At 40.7% G+C, this 21,256-nt stretch overlaps 2 protein-coding genes across 2 annotated transcripts; both read right to left on the bottom strand.

Annotated features, from left to right (window-relative positions):
- Window positions 1-89: 89 nt before the first annotated feature.
- LOC135196367 (coiled-coil domain-containing protein 25-like) lies at window positions 90-13,917 on the bottom strand. The gene is made up of 6 exons (XM_064223148.1): window positions 13,790-13,917; window positions 11,068-11,115; window positions 10,817-10,908; window positions 1,959-2,033; window positions 771-875; window positions 90-315 (listed from the first exon to the last, which is right to left on the bottom strand). Exons 1-6 carry the CDS (start codon window positions 13,812-13,814, stop codon window positions 109-111), a joined length of 552 nt encoding a protein of 183 aa, XP_064079218.1. The 5' UTR covers window positions 13,815-13,917; the 3' UTR covers window positions 90-108.
- Window positions 13,918-15,442: 1,525 nt separating this feature from the next.
- Window positions 15,443-16,952, bottom strand: LOC135196364 (larval cuticle protein 65Ag1-like). Its single transcript, XM_064223147.1, has 3 exons — window positions 16,911-16,952; window positions 15,972-16,249; window positions 15,443-15,844 (listed from the first exon to the last, which is right to left on the bottom strand). Exons 1-3 carry the CDS (start codon window positions 16,917-16,919, stop codon window positions 15,628-15,630), a joined length of 504 nt encoding a protein of 167 aa, XP_064079217.1. The 5' UTR covers window positions 16,920-16,952; the 3' UTR covers window positions 15,443-15,627.
- Window positions 16,953-21,256: the final 4,304 nt, after the last annotated feature.

The following is a 21,256-nucleotide window of genomic DNA, read 5'->3' as shown; positions in this document are numbered from 1 at the left end:
GTCCATATATCCATCTGGTTGGAGCCATCAAGGTGAATAAATGCTCCCTCATACAATATTCTATTTCACACAAGGTTAGTAGCAGTATAGGGACTTAATGAATTTTACTTACTTAAGTTCTGCTTCCTTTTTTCTCTTTTCTAGTTCTTCTTTTTCTTTCTGTTGCCTTTCTTTAGCTTCCTTTTTGTTCAAGTTTCTTTCTTTTTTATCACGATCTTCTCTTTCCAATCTGAAGTCTGGATGGGCTTCTGTTTTGGTCTTATTTAACCGATTCACTATTTCATTTATTCTCTTTTCTAAACGAATTTTACGTACCTACAAAATACATAGGGAAGTAATATGCAGCAAATTTATATACTGAATTTGTAAATAATAGAGTATCTTAATCACCAAAAGTACTTCATAATTATGTAGAAAATTATGGTATACAATGACTTGACTAGAATAAATGAATGCCTTTTCACAGTACTACAATAAAAGTACAAGGTAACACAAAACCTATTATATTCTAACAAGAGTAGTACAGGCCCTAAGCACAAACTGAGGCAGGTTTACCATCACTTATACTGAAAAATGTCTACAAACAAGTCTTAATGTGACATTAATTCAATCGGCAATACCCACATCAGTCTTATAACATGAGAAAATTTGTTTAACCATTCAAAACTTCAAATAAATGTATATAATTTGATCACCTATGTGCACATTTCCCTGAGGACATCATTAAGAATATGTTGGGTGTATCTTAAAACTTAATTTAACTCACATACCTCCTTATCGCTATGAAATCCAACTTGTCCAACATCCATTCCGGCCGTTTTTCTTAAATTTGACCACAGGGTGTAAACAACATCAACATTATTCATTTTATTTCCCTGAAAAAATAAAAAATTGAATTTTCATACTATACATGCTCACTGGTCAATAAATTACCATTAATATTTTATTATGTACAGTTATATGTAAGTAAACCAAAGAAAATAAAATAAAAATTAATACAAAACATTTTAATAGAGATTTAGATGGTCCATGGTGCAAATAATGAGAGCAAAGTTAAATCCTAACAAAACCCAAGATATGGCTGTATGAATGTAGTTAGTCTATGATAGTTGATACATCCGCCCAGGTGTTTTCCTTGATAATGTTTCTCCAAATACATGTGACTCCATATATTTTGTCATTCACTTTTGAGAATAACAAATAATCCTTTCCTCTTCAGTTGACTTACATATAATATTAATAATTTCTTCTTCAACTGACAGTATAGATTGTAAATAAAAACATTTGTTTTGTGTCCTGCAAATGTTTTAATGTAAAAGCTTGAGATGGAGACAAAGGATCATTATCACTTTAATTTTGTACCCAAATTAATGTCAGGGAAGTATTTAATTTAAGTAACAGCTATGTACATAATGTACTTGACACATTATACAGTAATACAGTATATACAGCAATTTTGCTGTCATTTTTCATAGCACATACACTTACACATATAATACTGTATTACATCGATTAGTTGTATTAAACATAGGCATAGATCATGTGTAAATAAGAAATGTGCTTGAAACATGCAAGTACTTTTCCTTTTTGATATCGTCACTAATACGTATTTGGACAGAAATAAAAGCCCCTCCATAAAAACACTATCGTATTCTAAATAACAAAATCATTCACACATACTTTTAAGGATCACTAATGTTTCTCCAAGGTCACACAAATAAAACAATATATCCAACTCCAATTCTTTGTACTATTACAACAGATTTGTCTTCCGAATGAAAGCCAATAAAATGCAGATACTAAAAGAGTTGTGGATAAGCCATCTTTTTAAACTGAAAACTAATATTCATCTTTAGTCAAATATTTCATTGAAGTGCTAAAAGTACATGAGCAATGAGGCTGAAAATACAAAGGGGAACTAACCAAAGATAATGAATACTGAGATAGTAAAACATTACCTGGATGCTATTCGCCTTACATAGCTGAGCAGCATCTTCAATTACAGACATAGGTATATCATCAATCGTCTGACCCTGAAACAAAATTTTTTATTAGAAAATTGCCATACTGGATCTCCATCTAATGTTAAAATTATATTTCAAGAGATCTAATTGATTCAATTGTCTACTTCGACTGTACGATTCTAAAACAAACTGTTCTTTATGTGTGAGCAGGAATTAAACCATTTTCCAATAATTCCTGAAACCATTGAAGAATGATTTCCTACACTGCTTACAAATAATTTGTGGCTGATTACAACAAAATAAACATGTGAAAAGTTTTCGGATTAAATATTATCAGAAGTACAATAAAAAAAATTCAGTACATATGTACTGCATTGTACGATAAAAAAACAAGAGGGAAAAATACAAAAAATATACAGTGGATTTATGTTTTCTTTTTAGAAATCTAATACAGTACAAAGCTTGTCAAGTTATTAAAATAACTGTAAAACATGCAATGTGAATCAATATCCTGTAATATATTTTTTTTTGTGTGTAACATCCTCCACCAATACATTCAAAGATCAGGATGATAAACTACAGGAGGTCCAACACAAGGTCAACCTCTCACACCATTGGCCAATATATTACTGTATCCCTTAATGGTGATACCAAGGTCCAAGCTTTGGGATGTTATGCAAAACTTTGTAAGTCTAGAACAACAGTCCACAATTAACCATATCCAAGGCCAGCCTACCCTGCCACTGTCCCGCCTACAAAATAAGCAAAATGAAAATTCTCTAGTCCTATTAGTCTTGAACATGGGCTTTATGACCCAAAAACTATCATACCAACTCTTTTAATCCTTACAATATTCTATTTTTTATTACCAATGTGCCGTTATTTGCCACTGCTTATTATATTTCTGAATACATTTTCATTTTGCGTTAACACTAACTGTTAAGCTTTTAAGACATTTGTGTCATCGCTCACCCCCTTCATTATTCTTTCTGAGGTCTGAGGTGCTTTCATAATGTTATTGTACGTTACTCCCACTAAGTTACGACCATTTTAAACAGATATATTTTTTTATTAAGTAATTTAACCAGACCACTGATATAGAAAATATGTCCATAATATAAATTATCGTTTTCATACAACACCCTCCGACTCACACTGAAGTTTCAGTGATGAAATCTGAGTTACAAAAATACATCCCTACCATAAGCCTCTATACTATTCCAGGGCATGATATTTCCTATGTATGACCTTTCCTCAGTAGTTTGAGTGGATTATTTTTTTTTTAGGAACATTCTCAGAATATCTGTGGTAATTTATGTTTTCCCTCAACAATTATAGAGTTGTGCTAATATACGTAGTACTATGAGCATTACCAGGATTTTGCAGAGGTCATGAACAGCCACAAGTTGTGAAGTGTTTTTTTTTTTTTACTACACTTCACATGACAAATTATGAAGTCTCTCTATTAATATGATATTGTTAAACTACAATAAAGTTTTGTACATACTTACCTGGCAGATATATACTTAGCTATAGTCTCCGACGTTCCCGACAGAATTTCAAATCTCGCGGCACACGCGACAGGTAGGTCAGGTGGTCTACCTTACCCGCCGCTGGGTGGCGGATGTACGAACCACTCCCGTAAGCTTGTCAGATTTTTCTCTTCCACCTGTCTCCTGAGGGGAGGCTGGGTGGGCCATTAATCGTATATATCTGCCAGGTAAGTATGTAACAAAACTTTATTGTAGTTTAACATATCAGTTTTTGTACATGAACTTCCCTGACAGATATATACTTAGCTGATTGGCACCCTTGGTGGAGGGTAAGAGACAGCTCAATAATACAGGTAAGACGGGAAACAACTAATGTTGTAGGAATATAAAAACCTTGGTTCTCACCTTTTCAGGATGAAGACTTCATAGATACTATCTCTGAGTCTGCATTGCCTGGAGAGCTACAGCTAGGACGTGACCTGATGCTGAAAGACTCTCGGATCTACCACTGGGATATGTGATCCCCTATTGTGGTAGAATCCAAGTCGGATGCTGTTAGAGGGACCTTGTCCGCTTACCTAACAGAATCCTTACCACTACCTCTGCAAGGAGCCAAAACCCACCAGACCACCTCCTAACAAATACAAAAGGGTTAATATTACGACAAAAAGAGGTGCCTCCTGCAACCTCTTTCAGACAACCAAAAAACAACAATATAAAATATAGGGTAAACATATAAAAAAAGTTTACACAGGATAGTTTCAGCTCCCTGCCCCAGCACCGAATCCGCCGATACGAAAGGACCCAAGGCGAAGCATTTATCATATGTGATTTTTACATCACGTAGGTAGTGGTTTGCGAAAACCGATTGGCATCTCCAAAAAGTCGCCTCCATCAAGTTCCGCACAGACATATTTTTTCTGAATGCAAGCGAAGTTGCGATGGCTCTCACCTCGTGGAGCTTTCACTTTCAGTAGTCTAAAATGATCTTAACCTTACAGGCAAACATGTGCCTCTGTAATAAGGCTTCTCAGAAAAAAGGAAAGAGCATTCTTCGACATGGGCCGCGTGGGGTCCTTTACGGAGCACCAAAGCACATCTTGATTAGCCTTAAGTTGTTCCTTCCTCTTAAGGAAATACTTCATAATTCTCATAGGGCAAAAGAGTTCTTTCAGGCTCTTCCCCTACTAGAAAAGATAAACTACGAACTTCAAAGCTCCTGGGCCAAGGGCGTGATGGGTTTTCATTCTTGCCAGGAAACTTGGAAGAAATGAACACACCATAGAATCTTCCTTAAAACCCCCCTACATTGCCCTCAATAGCTTGGAGCTCACTCACTCTCTTAGCTGTAGCTAGGGCCAAAAGGAAGATAGCCTTCTTCGTCAAATCCTTGAAAGAGGCTAAGCCAGGAGGTTCGAATCTAGACGATCCAAGGAATTGTAGGACTACGTCTAGATTCCAGTTTCGGTACTACATGAGGACGCTTAATGGTTTCAAATGATCTAATAAGATCATGCAGGTCCTTATCATCGGATATATTTAAGCCTCTATGCCGAAATACGCCGCCAACATACTGCGGTATCCCTTAATAGTTGACACAACCAGATGACATTCTTCTTTGAGGAAAATAGGAAATCCGCAATTTGGGTCACAGAGGTACTGGAAGAGGAAATGTTCTTCCTCTTGCACCAACGTCTGAAGACATCCCACTTTTGACTGGTATACACGCAAGGTGGAAGGTCTCCTCGCTCTTGCGATTGCTTTAGCAGCTGTTGCTGAAAAGCCTTTCGCTCTGACCAAACTTTGGACAGTCTGAAACCAGTTAGACTGAGAGCGAGGAGATTTTTTGTGGTACCTGTCGAAGTGGGGTTGTCTGAGTAGATCGCTCCTGTTAGCGGTAGCGATCTTGGAAGGTCCACCAACCATTCCAGTACCTCTGTGAACCATTCTTGGGCCGGCCAAAAGGGAGCGATTAAGGTCATTCTCGTTGAATCGGACTCTACGAACTTCTTGATGGTTAGCCCCAGGATCTTGAAGGGGGGAAACGCATAGACGTCGAGTCCGTTCCAGTCTAGAAGAAGAGCATCTATTGCTACTGCCTCTGGATCCGATATCGGAGAGCAGTAAGGATCCAGCCTCTTGTTCTTTGACGTGGCAAATAGGTCTATGTGTGCCATCCTGCCCCATAACTTCCACAGGCTCTGGCATACATCAGATGAAGGGTCCACTCTGTGGGAAGGACCTGATCTTTCCTGCGAGGAGATCTGCTCTTACATTCCTTTCTCCCTGCACGAACCTGGTGAGAAGCTTGATTCCTCTTTCTTCTGCCCACATAAGAAGGTCTCTTGCTGTCTCGTACAGGGAGAAGGGAATGCAATGGTCCCCCCCTGTTTCCTGATGTATGACAGAGCTGTAGTGTTGTCCGCGTTGACCTGCACTACCGATCTTCTGACTTTGGGCTCGAAAGCCTTCAGAGCCAACCACACAGCCATCAACTCCTTTCTGTTGATGTGCCAGGCTACCTGGTCCCCCACCCATAAGGTACCTGACACTTCGCTGGTTCCCAGAGTTGCACCCCACCCCATGTCCGAACGCGTCGGAGAACAACACCAGGTTGGGGGTCTGTGATTGAAGAGACAGTCCCTTCGCAAAGAGGTTGGGATCTGTCCACCATAAGAGATGTTTCTTGATGTCCTGGGATAACGACAGGGAGAACGTCAAATCCTGAGAACGACGACTCCAATTCCGATGAAGAAAGAATTGGAGTGGTCTCAGGTGCAACCTTCCTAGGGAAACGAATTGCTCCAGAGAGGAGAGCGTCCCCAGCAGACTCATCCACTCCCTCACTGTGCATACTTCTTTCCCTAAGAAGGTTGTTACTCTCTCGAATCCTCGGGCTATCCTTTCCTGCGAGGGAAAAGCCCGAAAACTCAGAGAGTTCATCTGTATCCCGAGATACACACACTCTTGCTCGGGAATTAGTGATGACTTCTTGAAATTGACGAGAAGTCCCAAAGCCTTCGTCAATTCTAAAGTTACTTGTAAGTCCTTCAAACAACGATCTTCTGAATTGGCCCTTATTAGCCAATCGTCGAGGTACATGGATATCCTCACCCCTTTCAAATGAAGCCATTGAGCCACATTCCCTCAAAATCCCCGTGAACACTTGAGGGGCCGTCGAGAGGCCGAAACACAGAGCCCTGAACTGAAAAATTTTCCCCCCCATCATGAATCTGAGAAACTTCCTCGAGGAAGGATGGATCGGTACGTGGAAGTAAGCGTCCTGTAAATCCAAGGAAACCATCCAGTCCCCTGGACGAAGTGCTGCCAGCACTGATGAAGGCGTTTCCATCGTGAACTTCTTCTTTTCTACGAAGAAGTTCAGGGCGCTTACATCCAACACCGGTCTCCATCCCCCTGAGGACTTCGGAACTAGAAAAGGCGGTTTGTAGAAGCCCGATGAATGATGGTCTGTCACTAGTTCGATAGCCCCTTCTCCAGCATCTGATCTACTGCTAGATGGAGAGCTTGATTCATGATGGGGTCTCTGTACCTGGCCGTCAGTTCCCTTGGGATGGTCGTCAAGGGAGGTTTTCGACGAAAGGGATGAGGTAACCTCTCCTCAAAATAGAAAGGGTCCAAGGATCCGCCCCTTTTTGGGCCCAGACTTCTGCAAACTCTAAGAGTCTGGCGCCCACCGTTGATTGAAGGACTTGCAAGTTATTTGGGGGCTTTAACAGACTTGGCGGAAAGTCTTACCCCTTCTTGAAGGTCTACGACCTCTAAACGTAGAGGTCTTGATGAAGATGCCCTCGAAAGGGTTCTCGAACACTTGCTTTTTTCCTTCTTAGCCTTGGTAGGGAAGGAAGGGCGAGGTTTTCTTGCCGACTGTGCCAAAAGGTCCTGGTGGCTTTGGCCGAAAGTGACTTCGAAATGTCCTGCACTCGATGTTTCGGGAACAACTGAGTAGACAGAGGAGCAAACAGCAAAGAAGACCTCTGAGCATGGGAGAACCGACTTCGTTAAGAAGGAACAATAAACCGACCTCTTCTTCACGATCCCGGCCCCATAAAGGGATGGCGATTTCACTCGCTCCGTCTCTTACCGACTTGTCCATACAAGACAAAACACACATAAGATCTTCTGGCGAAATTGACTCTGGCACTTCAATTTTCTTGGCTAGGACTCCCAACGACCAATCAAGGAAGTTAAATACTTCTAGCATCTAAACATACCTTTGAGCAAATGACCAATCATTCATTGCCCAAGTCTCGTCCTTAGCAGAGTTAAGGCAGTTCTCCTTGTCGAATCTACCAGTGCCGAAAAATCCGAATCAGCCGAAGACGGTAGACCCAATCCTAAGGGCTCTCCTGTTTCGTACAGAAACCAGCGCGTCCTGATAACTTCGAAGGAGGAAAAGCGAACATCGTTTTTCCCCGCTTCTTCTTTGGAAGCCATCCAGGAACCAAAACTCCTCAGTGCCTTCTTCATAGAAAGAGTTGGCTTCATCCTCACACAAGAAGACTCTTCGCTGTCTTCGCCGTTGAAAAAAGTGAGTGAGGAAGGGAGGAGCCGTAGGCGTAAGGAATCCCCAAAAACTTGTAAAAGTAGCTCTGTAAGCTTCTTGTAAGAAGAGACAGCACAGAAGTGTTCGGTTCCTCATCCGAACCTTCTAGGACGTCTTGTCGAGGCGAGCGCGGAAGATCCTTAGGTGACGAAGGGATCCTAGCAGGAGTTGAGCGAGAGGTTGGAGAACGCCCTCTCTTAGAAGAGTTCACATCCACTGGAGAACGATGAGAAGATCTGGGAAGTCTACGATGAGACTCCCTCTTCGAGGTATACGGAATCTCAGCCGAAGGAGAGGTAGGGCTCCTACTCCGAGAATCCTCGGAAACATCCACAGGGCGCTTACGAGGAGGCGAGCGCCTACTATACTCTATGCGCCTATCCTGAGGCGAGCGGCTGCCAGGAGAAGAGCGCCTATCGAGAGCAGAGCGCTTGCGCGGCTCTCCATACCTGTCCAGTTGTTGTACGATCAACAGAAGTCCCCCCGACTGGAAGGCGAAATGCGCCTACTAGGAGAAGGCTGCTTGCGAGACTCTTGACGTCTAACAAGAGGGTAACATTCAGGAGAAGGGCGCTCAAAAAACTAACGAGCGCCTACGGAGAAGGGCGCTTCCGGGATTCCTGGTGCCTACCAAGAGACAAACGGTCAGGAGAAGTGTGCCTAGAAGCGGGAGAGCGCCTACACGGAGAAGGGCGCTTGAAAGACTCTTGTTTGTCTGCCCCTAGGAGAATAATCAGGAGTATGACGCCTTAAAAAGAGACGAGGCGCCTACTAGGAGATCTATGTGCAGTTAGGCTCTTGGCGCCTACCTTGCGGGAGCGGCTAACAGTAGGCCGTCTATCATGCACACGACTCCACCAGACTCTAGATGCCTGTCAGGAGAGAAGTCACGATCCGACACTCGAGGAGAGTGACATCTGGAAGAAGAACGCCTACTTGTATAAGGGCGCCTTCTAGAATCTTGAGGCTGCTGAGGAGAAGTTTCACGCGAGGGAGTTGAAGAAATCACGTGATGAGCAGGTGCAGTGCGCTTACCGGAAGCGGGAATCCAATCTGGAGAAAAAACTTCTTTCTCCTCCATAGAGCGTCCTACCGATGTTTGGCGTCTTGAAATCGAAAGAGAGCCAGGCGAGCGAGGGCGCTCACGACGAGCGAGGGCGCTCACGCGAGCCCCCACCTTCATACGAAACCTCCCCATATGAAGGAGAACGATCCTCTGAAGAGCGGCGCCTAGATCTCTTGATCGGAAGAGAAACGTCCTTCTTCCTACGTGATCTAACTGCCAGAGAGTCTGCTAGCGCCGTGATCTGAGCTTGAAGTCCCGCGAGTACTCTCGTAGGAGAATCTTCTTGTTCTTCCTCGGAAGCAGGCGCTGAGCGCGGAGCGCGAGAAGAAGAACGATCACAGGATTTCTTGGGTTTCTTCGCCTCCACCGACGATTCTTCCGGGAAAACCTCCGGACTAGAAGCCAAAGGACTGCAGGGAGCCTTCCAAGCCCTCTTCAACGGGCGCGACGCATCCGGGGAGTTCCAACCTCTCTTCGGAGAGGGAGACGACGAAGAGGAGAAGCATTGGCGTAGGAGCTCCTTCTTGTAGCGATCCGAGGCAGCCTGGCGGAGCGTACTTCAGGATCTGCCGATGGGACGCCTGACCGGTGGGGGCTCTCCCTAGCCCTCCTGCGGCTTTCGACTTTCCTACTCCACTGGAACTGGGAGTCTGGAAGAGGTCTAGGCCTAGAGGCACTAAGGAAGCCGGTCAGACGCACCTCCACAACACTGGGGGACACTGCACTGATCACTAACACTCTCCTTACCTTCCAACTGACGAATCTTCTGATCCAATAGAACGATTCTTGGCTTTCAAGAGCTGCCACGCCTCCGAAGGCGAATCTTCGGCTTCGGTGCGTGGAGCCGGGGCTGCAACTTGGGAAGAAGGTTCTAATTCTACGTTAGTACTATTAGGATCCACATCCAACTCACTCATTCTAGATCTGCTAGAACTTCTAGAGGAAGCCTTACGCACTCTATCACGTTCCAACTTCCTAACATAAGAAGAGAGAGCCTTATATTCTTTCTTCATTCAATCCCTTACATTCATTACAGGGTTAGCAAAAGCACATTCATTCCCCTGCATTTCATGCAAAACCGTGTGGGGGTCTACCGAAGCTTTCGGCAACCTCACCTTACATCCTTTCATTCACGCAAACCCTAAACAAAACTGAAGTTTTAACTACCGATTCTAGATCAGACATCGTTAAAGAAAATCAAACTCAAAATCAAACCGGTCCACATCAGCATATGCCAAGCCAAACAAAGCGAATACGTCACCAAAAGAAGTCCAAATTAACTCCAGGCAAGCGAGAATCGAAAAACTATCGAGAGGAACCGACAACAGTTGTTATCGTTCCCCCCCGCGACAGAGAAAAATCTGACAAGCTTACGGGAGTGGTTCGTACATCCGCCACCCAGCGGCGGGTAAGGTAGACCACCTGACCTACTGTCGCGTGTGCCGCGAGATTTGAAATTCTGTCGGGAACGTCGGAGACTATAGCTAAGTATATATCTGTCAGGGAAGTTCATGTACAAAACTACAATTTATCCCAAACATACCAGTGACTTCTCTCAAGTAAATCCAGCACAAGACTTGGCCAAGTGTAAATGCAGCTTTAATTTCTGTGTAAATCCCATGAATCAATATATTCAAGTTCAAAAAGCCATTAAAAAATGATGACAAAGTGTGAATAGTATAGAAAATAGATAAAAGTTCCGATTGCAAGTCACAGTTTCACTTACTGGGTTTAGTCTGAGATACACATGGGCTGAGGAGACTTTATCGACATGAAACCACACATCTTCAGGCCAACCCCACTTAATCAGGTCTTCATCTGCAACATAAATACAAATTATATATATATAAAAAATCTGGGAGCAATTACTTACTACTATAAGGCCAAAACTTGCACATCAAAGTATGTAATAAGAAAAGAAAGTCAAATACAAAGATAAAATATATTCACTTTATAAAAATGGTTTTCATTACTCACTTTCATATTTATCTAATCCCATGAACAGGGTGACCGGTGGGTCTGCAGCTGAAAGTATAAAATACAGAAATTAACATAAAATGTACAAGCTATTCTGACTGGCAATTTTGCCATAACAAAATCTTGAAATGAAAAGGGACCAGTCGACAGCTGACTTGACTACATCATGACAACTTCGTACCATTCACATAATTTTAATAACAGTCAGAATATTTTAATTTTAGCTTGTGTTGTCAAAAAATGATTCTAGGCTTCCAGTGCAATAGCTTTACTGAACTTTCAAACATTACACTTATAATAAATATACACATTGCAAAAATTGAAATTTCTTTAAACAAACTCTTGTCAAGGTCAATATACATTTAAACATATCCTATATACATGTCATGCAGGAACTCCAAACAATTCAATCATTTGTAGAGATCAAGCGAATCAGCTCAAATTATCATATCTGCCTACAGTCCCTTTATATCCAATAGTAAAGGGAATCAGTCTTTGTAGTCTGATTCGGCTGTGACAAATCCAAGGAGTTGGGTGGAGGGCAATTCTGTCAAAGCAATTGGTATGTATTGAAAAAATAAATTTAGTTTAAAAAAAAAAAATTAAAAATAAACTTTAATCATAGCCTCAACAGAAGTTAGGCGTGAGGCATGATGAAATACAGTACTGATGCTCTTGTGAAAAGAAAAAAAGACCCAGAAGGACATGTGCATTCATAGGTAAAAATGCATTAATTAGGAATGGGTCAATCACTGGACTAGAATCATGTAGAAACTGAGAGTTCAGAATTAGTGTGAGTTGAAACAACAGGTGCAACAACATTTAAAAAATGGCAAGGTCTGGTGGCTACAGAAATAAGGGCAAAGAATCTTAACACACTCTCATAGAATAAAAGTATCTAATCTTAAAACTGGCCCAAACTTGCATCAACTTCTTGATCACAGCTCTAGGGGAGCACAGCCTAGATCAACTTCTTGATCACTGATTTAAGGTAGCACAGCCTAGGCTAGGCTATTCACTACTCCCATGACCACACTTTAAACTAAACTAAACACAGCACCCACTTTGCATATAAACTGGTAGCTATCAAATTAGGGGAGTGCAGTAGTGCTCGTCTTCAATTCTACTAATAATTTCCTATTTTTTACCAAATTACCAGAGTAGTTTTAAGAATGAAGGGAGCAGACTAAGACTACTTATGAACAGAAGCTTTGTTTATATATCTTATGCTGGTCAGAGCTTTGTCGTCTGAATCAGGTTAGGCTGGGTAAGGGCACAGCATTCTATACTCTGTTTTTTTTCATCTGTCCATCCGCCTGTGGTGTTTTTGTATGGCAACACTGCGTCCCGGGCTTTAGATAGTTACATTCAGCTTACATTCAACGATTATAATAATATCCTATTTCGAATATTAACGGTGTAATTTGCATACAGTAAATTATTAAAACACTTTTCAGTTGCAAATGTACACCCAGATATCCTTTTATTTACCTAAAACTTACGCATAGCGATACTATCTACAGCCCGGGACGCAGTGTTACCATACAAAAACACCACAGGCAGATGGACAGATGAAAAAAAACAGAGTATAGTGATGGGTAGGTTTTTCAATAAAACTGATGGCTACTACTGCTACTTGGTTCCTGCCAGTTGGCAGCTGTAATATTTACTGTATTCCTCATGTTTTCATTTACATTTATGCCTTTTGTTAGCGTTAGATATTTACAGTTTCTTTTTTTTTTTTTACGTTCATCCCCAAAAGCCTGGTACTAAGTACAGTGCCCATGTCATCATATGTAAACTGATTCTTACTCAACCAGAGGGGCGTGGTAGCAGTCTTCAGTTTCAGTTTTCTCGTGGGTAGAGCTGTGTCTGTCCTTCTCAACTGGTTCCAATTACCAAATTCATTTATTGTAGACCTAGTTCTAAATATTTACTAATTATCCTAAGCTAGGCTGACTTATCATGGGGTTGTATTAGCCTACCACAACTACCTTCTCCCTTCTCATTCGGGATACGTTGAGCTCCCTAAACAATCTACTAGGGTAAGCGGCTGAGCGGCGACCTCTCTCGGAGCGTGACCACTTCCCGAAAAAGTGCTTGAATTATGCCATTATTTCGGAATTTACGAGAAAACACTTACTTCGACAGGAGCATAAGAGGTCATTTTGGGCTGCCTGGATTGGCCACAGCTCTTGACTGGCTCTCAGGGCAGTGAATTCAAGTGCTTTATCGGGAGGGCAGCCACGTTCCGGAATCGGTGGCCGATACCTATGTCGCCGCTCGGTCATTTACCCTATTGCCCTTACAGGCTGAACAGGGTCAGGGGTACTGTAGGCAATGAAGACATCTCAGAGGGAATATGAATGACCCAACTAAACTGACCCTGACCTAACCTACCTACGATGTCATGGCATAAACTGACCGCCTTGGGGGGGAGTGGGTATCACCCATCTGGCTTTCCCCGCACCCCTAGAAGTAATCCATGACCTCTTTTTCGGCATTTTACCCAAATATTGGACCTTACCCAAGCCTGGATAGGCTGCGTAACCTAACCTAACCTAACCTACCTACCCTATACCCTAAGGAGACGTAGCCTTACAGCGCCCATAGTAAATTAGGCTTTAAATACCTATTAATTTGTATTTGAATTGTCCACGCGTACAGGATTATTGACTTAAATGTGGTTTTAAACTTAGAAATGAAGAAAATTAAAAATTACCAGTGCTGGTGAAATAGAAGACCATAGCGACGACTTCCTCCTCCCTTGTCGAGGTCTAATTGAAAACAAATCCCGATGCCAGCAGACACAATTACTAGATAATCAACTTATTTTATCTTCTGATCTGTCAAGTCTCGGGGTCATTTATGGGAAAATTCGTGGTATTAATGTAAATTACTGCAAATTCTTCACTTATAAGGTCTATCAATGTTAATTATCATAATTAATAACTTCTTTAATGCGGTATACCAGCGAAGACCTTGGACATGCGACAGAAAAATGTGACTCGTGTAGATGAGCTTTTATGAAACTCGAATCCTCTTTTGTGGAAAAATATAGCGTAAAATGAAATCCTATAGACAAATATGACGCAATAAATGCGAAGAATAAAATACTCCATGAATGAAGATGAAGTGAAAATATAAAAGTGCAACGTGATGCAAGAATTCGTAAATGCAATCGCATATTTCAGCAAGTACTTGAGCTGACATCTGAGAATTCTTCTTCTTTGACTTTTTACGCGACTACAAATAATATATATACTTTCAAAGGGATGAGTTAGACGAGACATATTTAGAAGTTAAGTGAGTATGCCACAAAAATTAAATAGGATAATAATAAACACAAAAGCCAAGCGCTGGTAAGAAAGATAACGGGAAAAATTAAGGTACTTGGAAACGGAAGTATGTGAACAAATTAAGAGGGACAAGAATGCTAAATAAAGGATTTACATAACAAGGTTTCTCAAAAGATGATGAATTATGGGAAACTATGCAACGTAAGTGCAGGGACTTTATCTATGTAAATTCAACGTACGAAGGAAATGTATAATTTTGAAATGAACTCATCAAGCGATAGGCATCAGATGCCGGAATCATCCTTGAGAGAAAGAAAACTGCAAAATAAGCTTAGCGCAGTACGACTGCACATTGTGTCCTAAAAAAAATTGACAGAAAAAGTAAAAATAACCGGACCGAGTTGGACGATGCCCATGAAACTGACCAGGTTTTATTTCTTTGAGGACATTCAGAATATCGTCGTCAAGAGAACGAGAAAAACTATTATCTCGCCATTAATGGAAAATAAAATGTAGGATAAAATTCAAGCGCTAAGGACCCATGAGGTGGACATTCAACGCTCAAAAGGAAATTGAGAGTAAAAAGACGAATTTGAATGAGACAGATCATATGTCCCCATCTTCAAAGAGGATAATCGTTCGATAATAATAATAATTATTATAATTTAGGTGTCAACTTCATACTCTCCATTTCCCTAGGCCCTTACAGAATAGTTAGTAGTTTTTGATGCGGTAATTTTGCAACCTTACTGCTGACTTTTTCAGTCCTTGTAAAGGTACCGATGTGCCTGAGCATTTGTTGATCAACATGTCTGCCTTAAGTAGGTTGTGTGCTTCAAGAGCAATAAGTGAAGTTCTGATTCCTGAGACTTTCAAGAGCTACCACATTACTGTGCCATAGCTTTCTCTTGGTTGCACTAAAACGGCCGCCCCAATAGTACATATTTCGGTAGGTCTTTGCCATTCCACTGCTGTGTAAAGTTACGCAGCTCCTTATATATAAGGGCGCTGCCCTTAGGACCACAAAGGATGCTTTAAAAATGACAGGAGGAGGAAGACATATAGAAACATCATCATATTCTAACATTTCATGTTGGCGTTAAGAATAAATACATAGCCCATAAATATCTGTCAAGACACAAGCCTTTCTGTCTTCCATGGTAGGTGGTTCAGTCGTATGGCAATGTGACTTGAATTAATTCATGTATAAATATCTTCGTTCCAGAGACAATGACACAATTGCAGTGCTGTGTCTGAGGACTTATGCGTATCCCTGAGATGGGGCACCGCTGCTGCGTGGGCCGGAGCGGGCAGCTTCCTCGTCCTCGCGTCTTGCCTTTTCGATCTGGTCGAGGACGAACTGGGGAATTTCGTGGGGGAATTCGGGAGCGACTGGCAGGAAGGAAGACTGGGGCTGGAAGCCATTCTCGTCAGCCACGAAGGTCAGCTCGAACTGTTGGCCGTCGGGGAGGGTGAAGCTGTGGAGGGGCAGGAATTAGGGAGACAAGTGATGAGAAAGAGCAGAGGAAGCAAGAGACTTTGTTTCATTCTCGGGTTTGACAGAAGTCAATGGACTGAATGACCGAAGGAGGAGTGAATACTTACGAGACCTTTCCGCTCTGAGCGACGGCTCCTTCAGCGCTTCCGTCGTCGATGGCGGAACCGAATTCCTCGCGTTGGATTCCGTCCTCAGTCTCGATGGCGAAGTTGTAGCTGCTGGCGTCGTCAGACATCTGCCTCTCGTCGCGGAGGATGGCTATATTTTCGGCGGAGTGGTCGAAGGATCTCTGGGAGGGGGCGCCGTAGGAGGGAGCGGGGGCTGGGACGGGTTTGTCGGGCCTGGGGGCGGCCAGGGACACGACGGCCAAGGAGGCGAGGATGATCTGAAAACAAATATTCAATATGGATTACTCTTTAATTAAACCTTGCGACAGATCATATATATATATATATATATATATATATATATAATATATATATATATATACACACACACACACACACATATATATATATATATATATATATATATATATTTATATATATATATATATATATATATAGATATATAATATATATATATATATATATATATATATATAGAGAGAGAGAGAGAGAGAGAGAGAGAGAGAGAGAGAGAGAGAGAGAGAGAGAGAGAGAGAGAGAGAATTGCCAAACATTAATTCATGAGGGCATTTTCTTTATCCTTGATAATTACTTCCTATCATCTTGGCAAGGCTTACTTCCTGTAATTCAGTAAGCTCAAGAAAAATACGAGGCGACCAAGATATATCTGAGGAACTGAATTAAACATGAAGAAATACCAAATCAAATCTCATGTCTATGTTCCACTGTATTATTCAACAGCAGCGAATATAGATTACTGAATATTCATGTGTGTACCCCTCTACATCAAACTTACTGGTACTAAAATCTAAACTACTGTACGATTATGTGAAGACAGTTTACCCCAGAACTTCTACATTATACTTCAAGCCAGACAGGCGATCTTTACTTAAATAAGACCCTGTATATTAGACTTACAAACTTCATGTTTGACTGTGTGGAAGGCACCGGTGAAAGTGTAAGGACCTGACGCGCTCAAGACTTATATATACCCGTCTTTTAAAAACATGACCTTGCATTCGACCTGACTGACCACACCCACAGCAGAGTCCCCCATTCACTACTACTACGTTTTCACGACCCTATACGTGTGACATCGTGACCTTTTCCAGTTTCTGTCATTGATTTTCATCTTGCTTTTTCTTCTAATGGAAAAGTGAGTGAGTTTTTACAACCAAGGCTCACAGGACGGAGGAATTTAAAAAAAAAAAAAATGAAGCCCAACACGGAGAGAAAGCAATGATTATATTTTGATCTATTCATTTATTGTTTCTTTTTTTGTATGGTGTTTTTACGTTGCATGGAACCAGTGGGTTATTCAGCAATGGGACCAACGGCTTTACGTGACTTCCGAACCACGTCGAAAGTGAACTTCTATCACCAAAAATACACATCTCTCGCCCCTCAATGGATTGGTCGAGAATCGAACTCGCGCCCACCGAGGTGACAGGCAAACAACATACAAACCACGCCACTGAGGCGCTTCCATTTATTTATTTACTGTGATAAATAAATTTTTAAGCAATATCCCTGAAATTGACTCCTCCTGATGAATCATTTCGGCGCAATACTCGCCAGTTGTAATAGCAGAGAAATCAATTCTTAGAAAAATAGAGAAGACTATTTACAAGTTAAATGCAGCTGATGCAGCAATGTCTTTCAATAATACTTGTTTGAAAGAAGGTCTCCTTCCAATATTATTATTATTTAGAAGATGAACCCTATTCGCATGGAACAATTCCACAGATACAATGTTCATTGGAAAGAAGTAACAGAAGGTATTAGAATATACAGGAAGAAGAGATCAGTTATTAAATAATAAAAAAATAACAAATTTAATCAATAAACAAAAAAATATGCAAATCATCAAAATACATAAGACTCGTTTTAGTTAAGTACTGCATTGCATCTTCGCTCGAAATTTTGAGGTACAAATGGCACAACATCCTCAGAAGTGGAAGAAGCATATATAAAAACCAGGGGGGAAAACAGAGGTAAAGAGAATACCAAAGGCAAGCAATAGCGAGAGATTCCGTAGACTCAGTTTTCTTCTTCTTCTTCCTCTCAACTTGAGCCTTGGTCAGCGTATTCAAAAAGCATTTACCAGGTGTTACTATTTCGCGTCCGCTTTTCGATTATCCCTCTGTCTCTCACGTCCTCCCAGGACTTTCTTTCCTCCGTGTTCCCTAGCATTTCCATTTTCACGATCTCTCCTGCAACTTGTCAATCATCGTCTCCCCCAACCACTCCCCCCACCCCCTTCCCCATTATCAGGTGGCTAAAACATCTGGATTTTGAGACGTGGTGCTTGGCGAGAGAATCACCTATACTCTGTTTTTTTTCATCTGTCCATCCGCCTGTGGTGTTTTTGTATGGTAACACTGCGTCCCGGCCTTTAGATAGTTACATTCAGCTTACATTCAACGATTATAATAATATCCTATTTCGCATATTAACGGTGTAATTCGCATACAGTAAATTATTAAAACACTTTTCAGTTGCAAATGTACACCCAGATATCCTTTTATTTACCTAAAACTTACAAATAGCGTAACTATCTAAAGCCCGGGACGCAGTGTTACCATACAAAAACACCACTGGCGGATGGACAGAGTTTTTATAGTCACGCAAGAGTGGGACAGATTTCAACGTTAGATCATGGACCAGATATATTTATCAGTGAATCCAAGTAGACCAATAGAGAGAGAGAGAGAGAGAGAGAGAGAGAGAGAGAGAGAGAGAGTAGGGCGTAACCATTGCAAGTCAAACATTCCCTCTGTAGGCTGGGCAAATCTTTTACAAAGTTTTATTGCTGAATATCTAAAACAGCCGGAAGACAGCGATAATGTTATTCTCATATTCGTCCTTTGTCATAACAGCCCATATGACATGGCGAAGCTTAACAATGTTTTAAGTTTTTTATTTCTATTTCTTTAAACAGTGAAGGGCTTTTGTTTATAAGCTGAGAGACGAAATGAACTGGTTCTTGACAGCTAGATAGATAGCAGTCCCTAGCTTTGATAAACGCTATATTTCAGCGGTAACTCGCATAGAAAAATGAAGAATGTTCATACACAGAAGCAAAAAAAAAAAAAAAAAAAAATGTTCATATACACGAAGCAATATAAAATATTAAAGCATGTTCATATACAGGAAGCAAACAAACAAACAAACAGAAAATGAAGAATGTTCATTAACACGAAGCCAAAAAAAAAAAATAATAACAATAATGAAGTTTCATTAAAGGAAAGGACTGCCCTCCTTCTCAGATTGACGAACGAAGTACAACGACAATAATATATGATTAAAAGACACAAAATTCCTGAATTACTCAGTAACGCAATACCTAACAATCTTCAAAAATAGCATCTGTCCGACTTGGCATTACCTTTTAAATCATGGCTAATTAAATACACGAATTCCAATTTGCACCTGAACGTGTTCCGTTTTCCAAACTTGAAATCTCACTAATGAGAAAGAAAGGGGAAAAAAATTGTTCTGATTTATGACCAAATAAATATTTTCCAACTAGTTTTCTCGATAATTAAATACATTCACTTTTTGGTCCACGACTCTATTCGCCAAATGCTTCACTTGGTTTTGTACGTGACCTGCATGAAAAATATCAAAACAAGACTAACGGCGCAGTTTGTATGTATGTATATATATATATGTATATAATATATATATATATATATATATATATGTGTGTGTGTGTGTGTGTATATGTATATGTATACACACACACACACACACACACACGCACACACACACACATATATATATATATATATATATTATATATATTATATATATATATATATATATATATATATATATATATATTCCCAAAATCAGATCTGTCACAAGATCTTTACTGATATTTTCTGAATTCATCAAATACACTTTATATATCCTGAGGTGGGCATTATGTCTGTCGTACCGAAGATGCAGACATACAGATGAAGATTGTATAATTAGTTAATAAATAGCTTTGATGACCAACAGAATTTATACTAATAACATTTGACTAACAAATAAAAAATCTACATCAAGTTAAAAAAAATTTGTTTAAATTATATGGTAGATGCACTAGACACTGAATTCACTTTAAGTTCGGTAATAAAAGGGTTAAAATTCCGCACTAGTATCTTCTTAGAAGGCAGACTTCAAATACCTACCGTTCTGAATAGGTAAATGTAACTTATTTAAAGAAATACCCAATTGTCTCGACTTTACAGGGTATTCCTGCCCTGAAGCGGCAACCGAATTGCTCTCTCGACGAATACACCCTTACATCTCCTGCCAGCCTTTGGAATTTGTTTACCACTTGTGTGTTTCCCTGTTCCTGTGGCCAATGGTATTCTAAGATTCGCGGTCATATCTTGTTAATATGAATCACCGTGGTATTCAATTGTGGCGTTCCTTTCTATTTCTTGTTATAACAGAACTCCACCTTATTTCCCAAGAAAGAAGTCGTAACTGGAGGGTGTAACCGTAAGAGATTCCTAGTTATATACAAGAGAGGTAATCAGAAACATGTCATCACTCAAAAAAAAAAAAAAAAAAAAAAAAAAAAAATGTGTTAAAAATCGAAATTTTTCTACGAGTGAAAAATTGCTCTTGTACTTCGACGAGAAAATGAGCAGCAGTCCTCGAACTTCGTCCGTAGGGCAGAGGGTGCTAATATGCACATCAAAGGAAGCGCCTGGCTGCTAGAAGATCAGGGGGTGGGGGTGGGTGGGGGAAGGGTGGGGGGGGTGGGGGTTGATGTACAGTACGCGTCTGTCTGCTGGAAGACCAGAAGGCTAGCATCTTTCCCAAGTGGTCTCGCTTTTAGCGCGTAAATCGTGCAGCGGAATAACACACGCCGGTAAAATTAATATACTTTCGTATAAGCTCTACCGGACGACCTACATCTTCCTTACATCCTTGCAAGACCTCAGCGCTGAAGAAAACAAGTCACTTTTTCAAAGGTAATTAGGGGGCCTTTCCCTCGGTGTATAAATAAGATATGTCTTCAATTGTTAGTTGGACTATAAACTGGATTTCCTCACTGGTACATTCACCTTGAGGATAAACTGGATATCTAGATTCTAAAAATTCAACCTTCGCTGATCTACTGATTAAAGGCAATCTGGATGTTACTTTTGAACTGTTACCTTTAGTTAACCATTACTTATCTTTTTAAAATATAATTCTTTCCTTAAATATCCCATTTTCAAAAGTTAGTTTTCTTTTTCCTGATACACTGAAGATAGTTT

Source organism: Macrobrachium nipponense, chromosome 17 (genome assembly GCF_015104395.2).
Source record: "Macrobrachium nipponense isolate FS-2020 chromosome 17, ASM1510439v2, whole genome shotgun sequence".
NCBI lineage: Eukaryota > Metazoa > Arthropoda > Malacostraca > Decapoda > Palaemonidae > Macrobrachium > Macrobrachium nipponense.
The sequence above is the reverse complement of the archived record's forward strand: the minus strand, read 5'-3'. Positions and strand labels throughout refer to the sequence as shown.

Excerpts from the sequence above, each read along its gene's own strand:
- LOC135196367 (XM_064223148.1), bottom strand. The coding sequence starts at position 13,814 with ATGGTCTTCTATTTCACCAGCACTG. Across the intron at positions 876-1,958 it reads GTAAGGCGAATAGCATCCAG|GGAAATAAAATGAATAATGT; the intron begins GTAATGTTTTAC and ends TTATTTTTTCAG. Across the intron at positions 316-770 it reads GATTTCATAGCGATAAGGAG|GTACGTAAAATTCGTTTAGA; the intron begins GTATGTGAGTTA and ends TGTATTTTGTAG.
- LOC135196364 (XM_064223147.1), bottom strand. Across the intron at positions 15,845-15,971 it reads GCTCAGAGCGGAAAGGTCTC|CTTCACCCTCCCCGACGGCC; the intron begins GTAAGTATTCAC and ends GCCCCTCCACAG.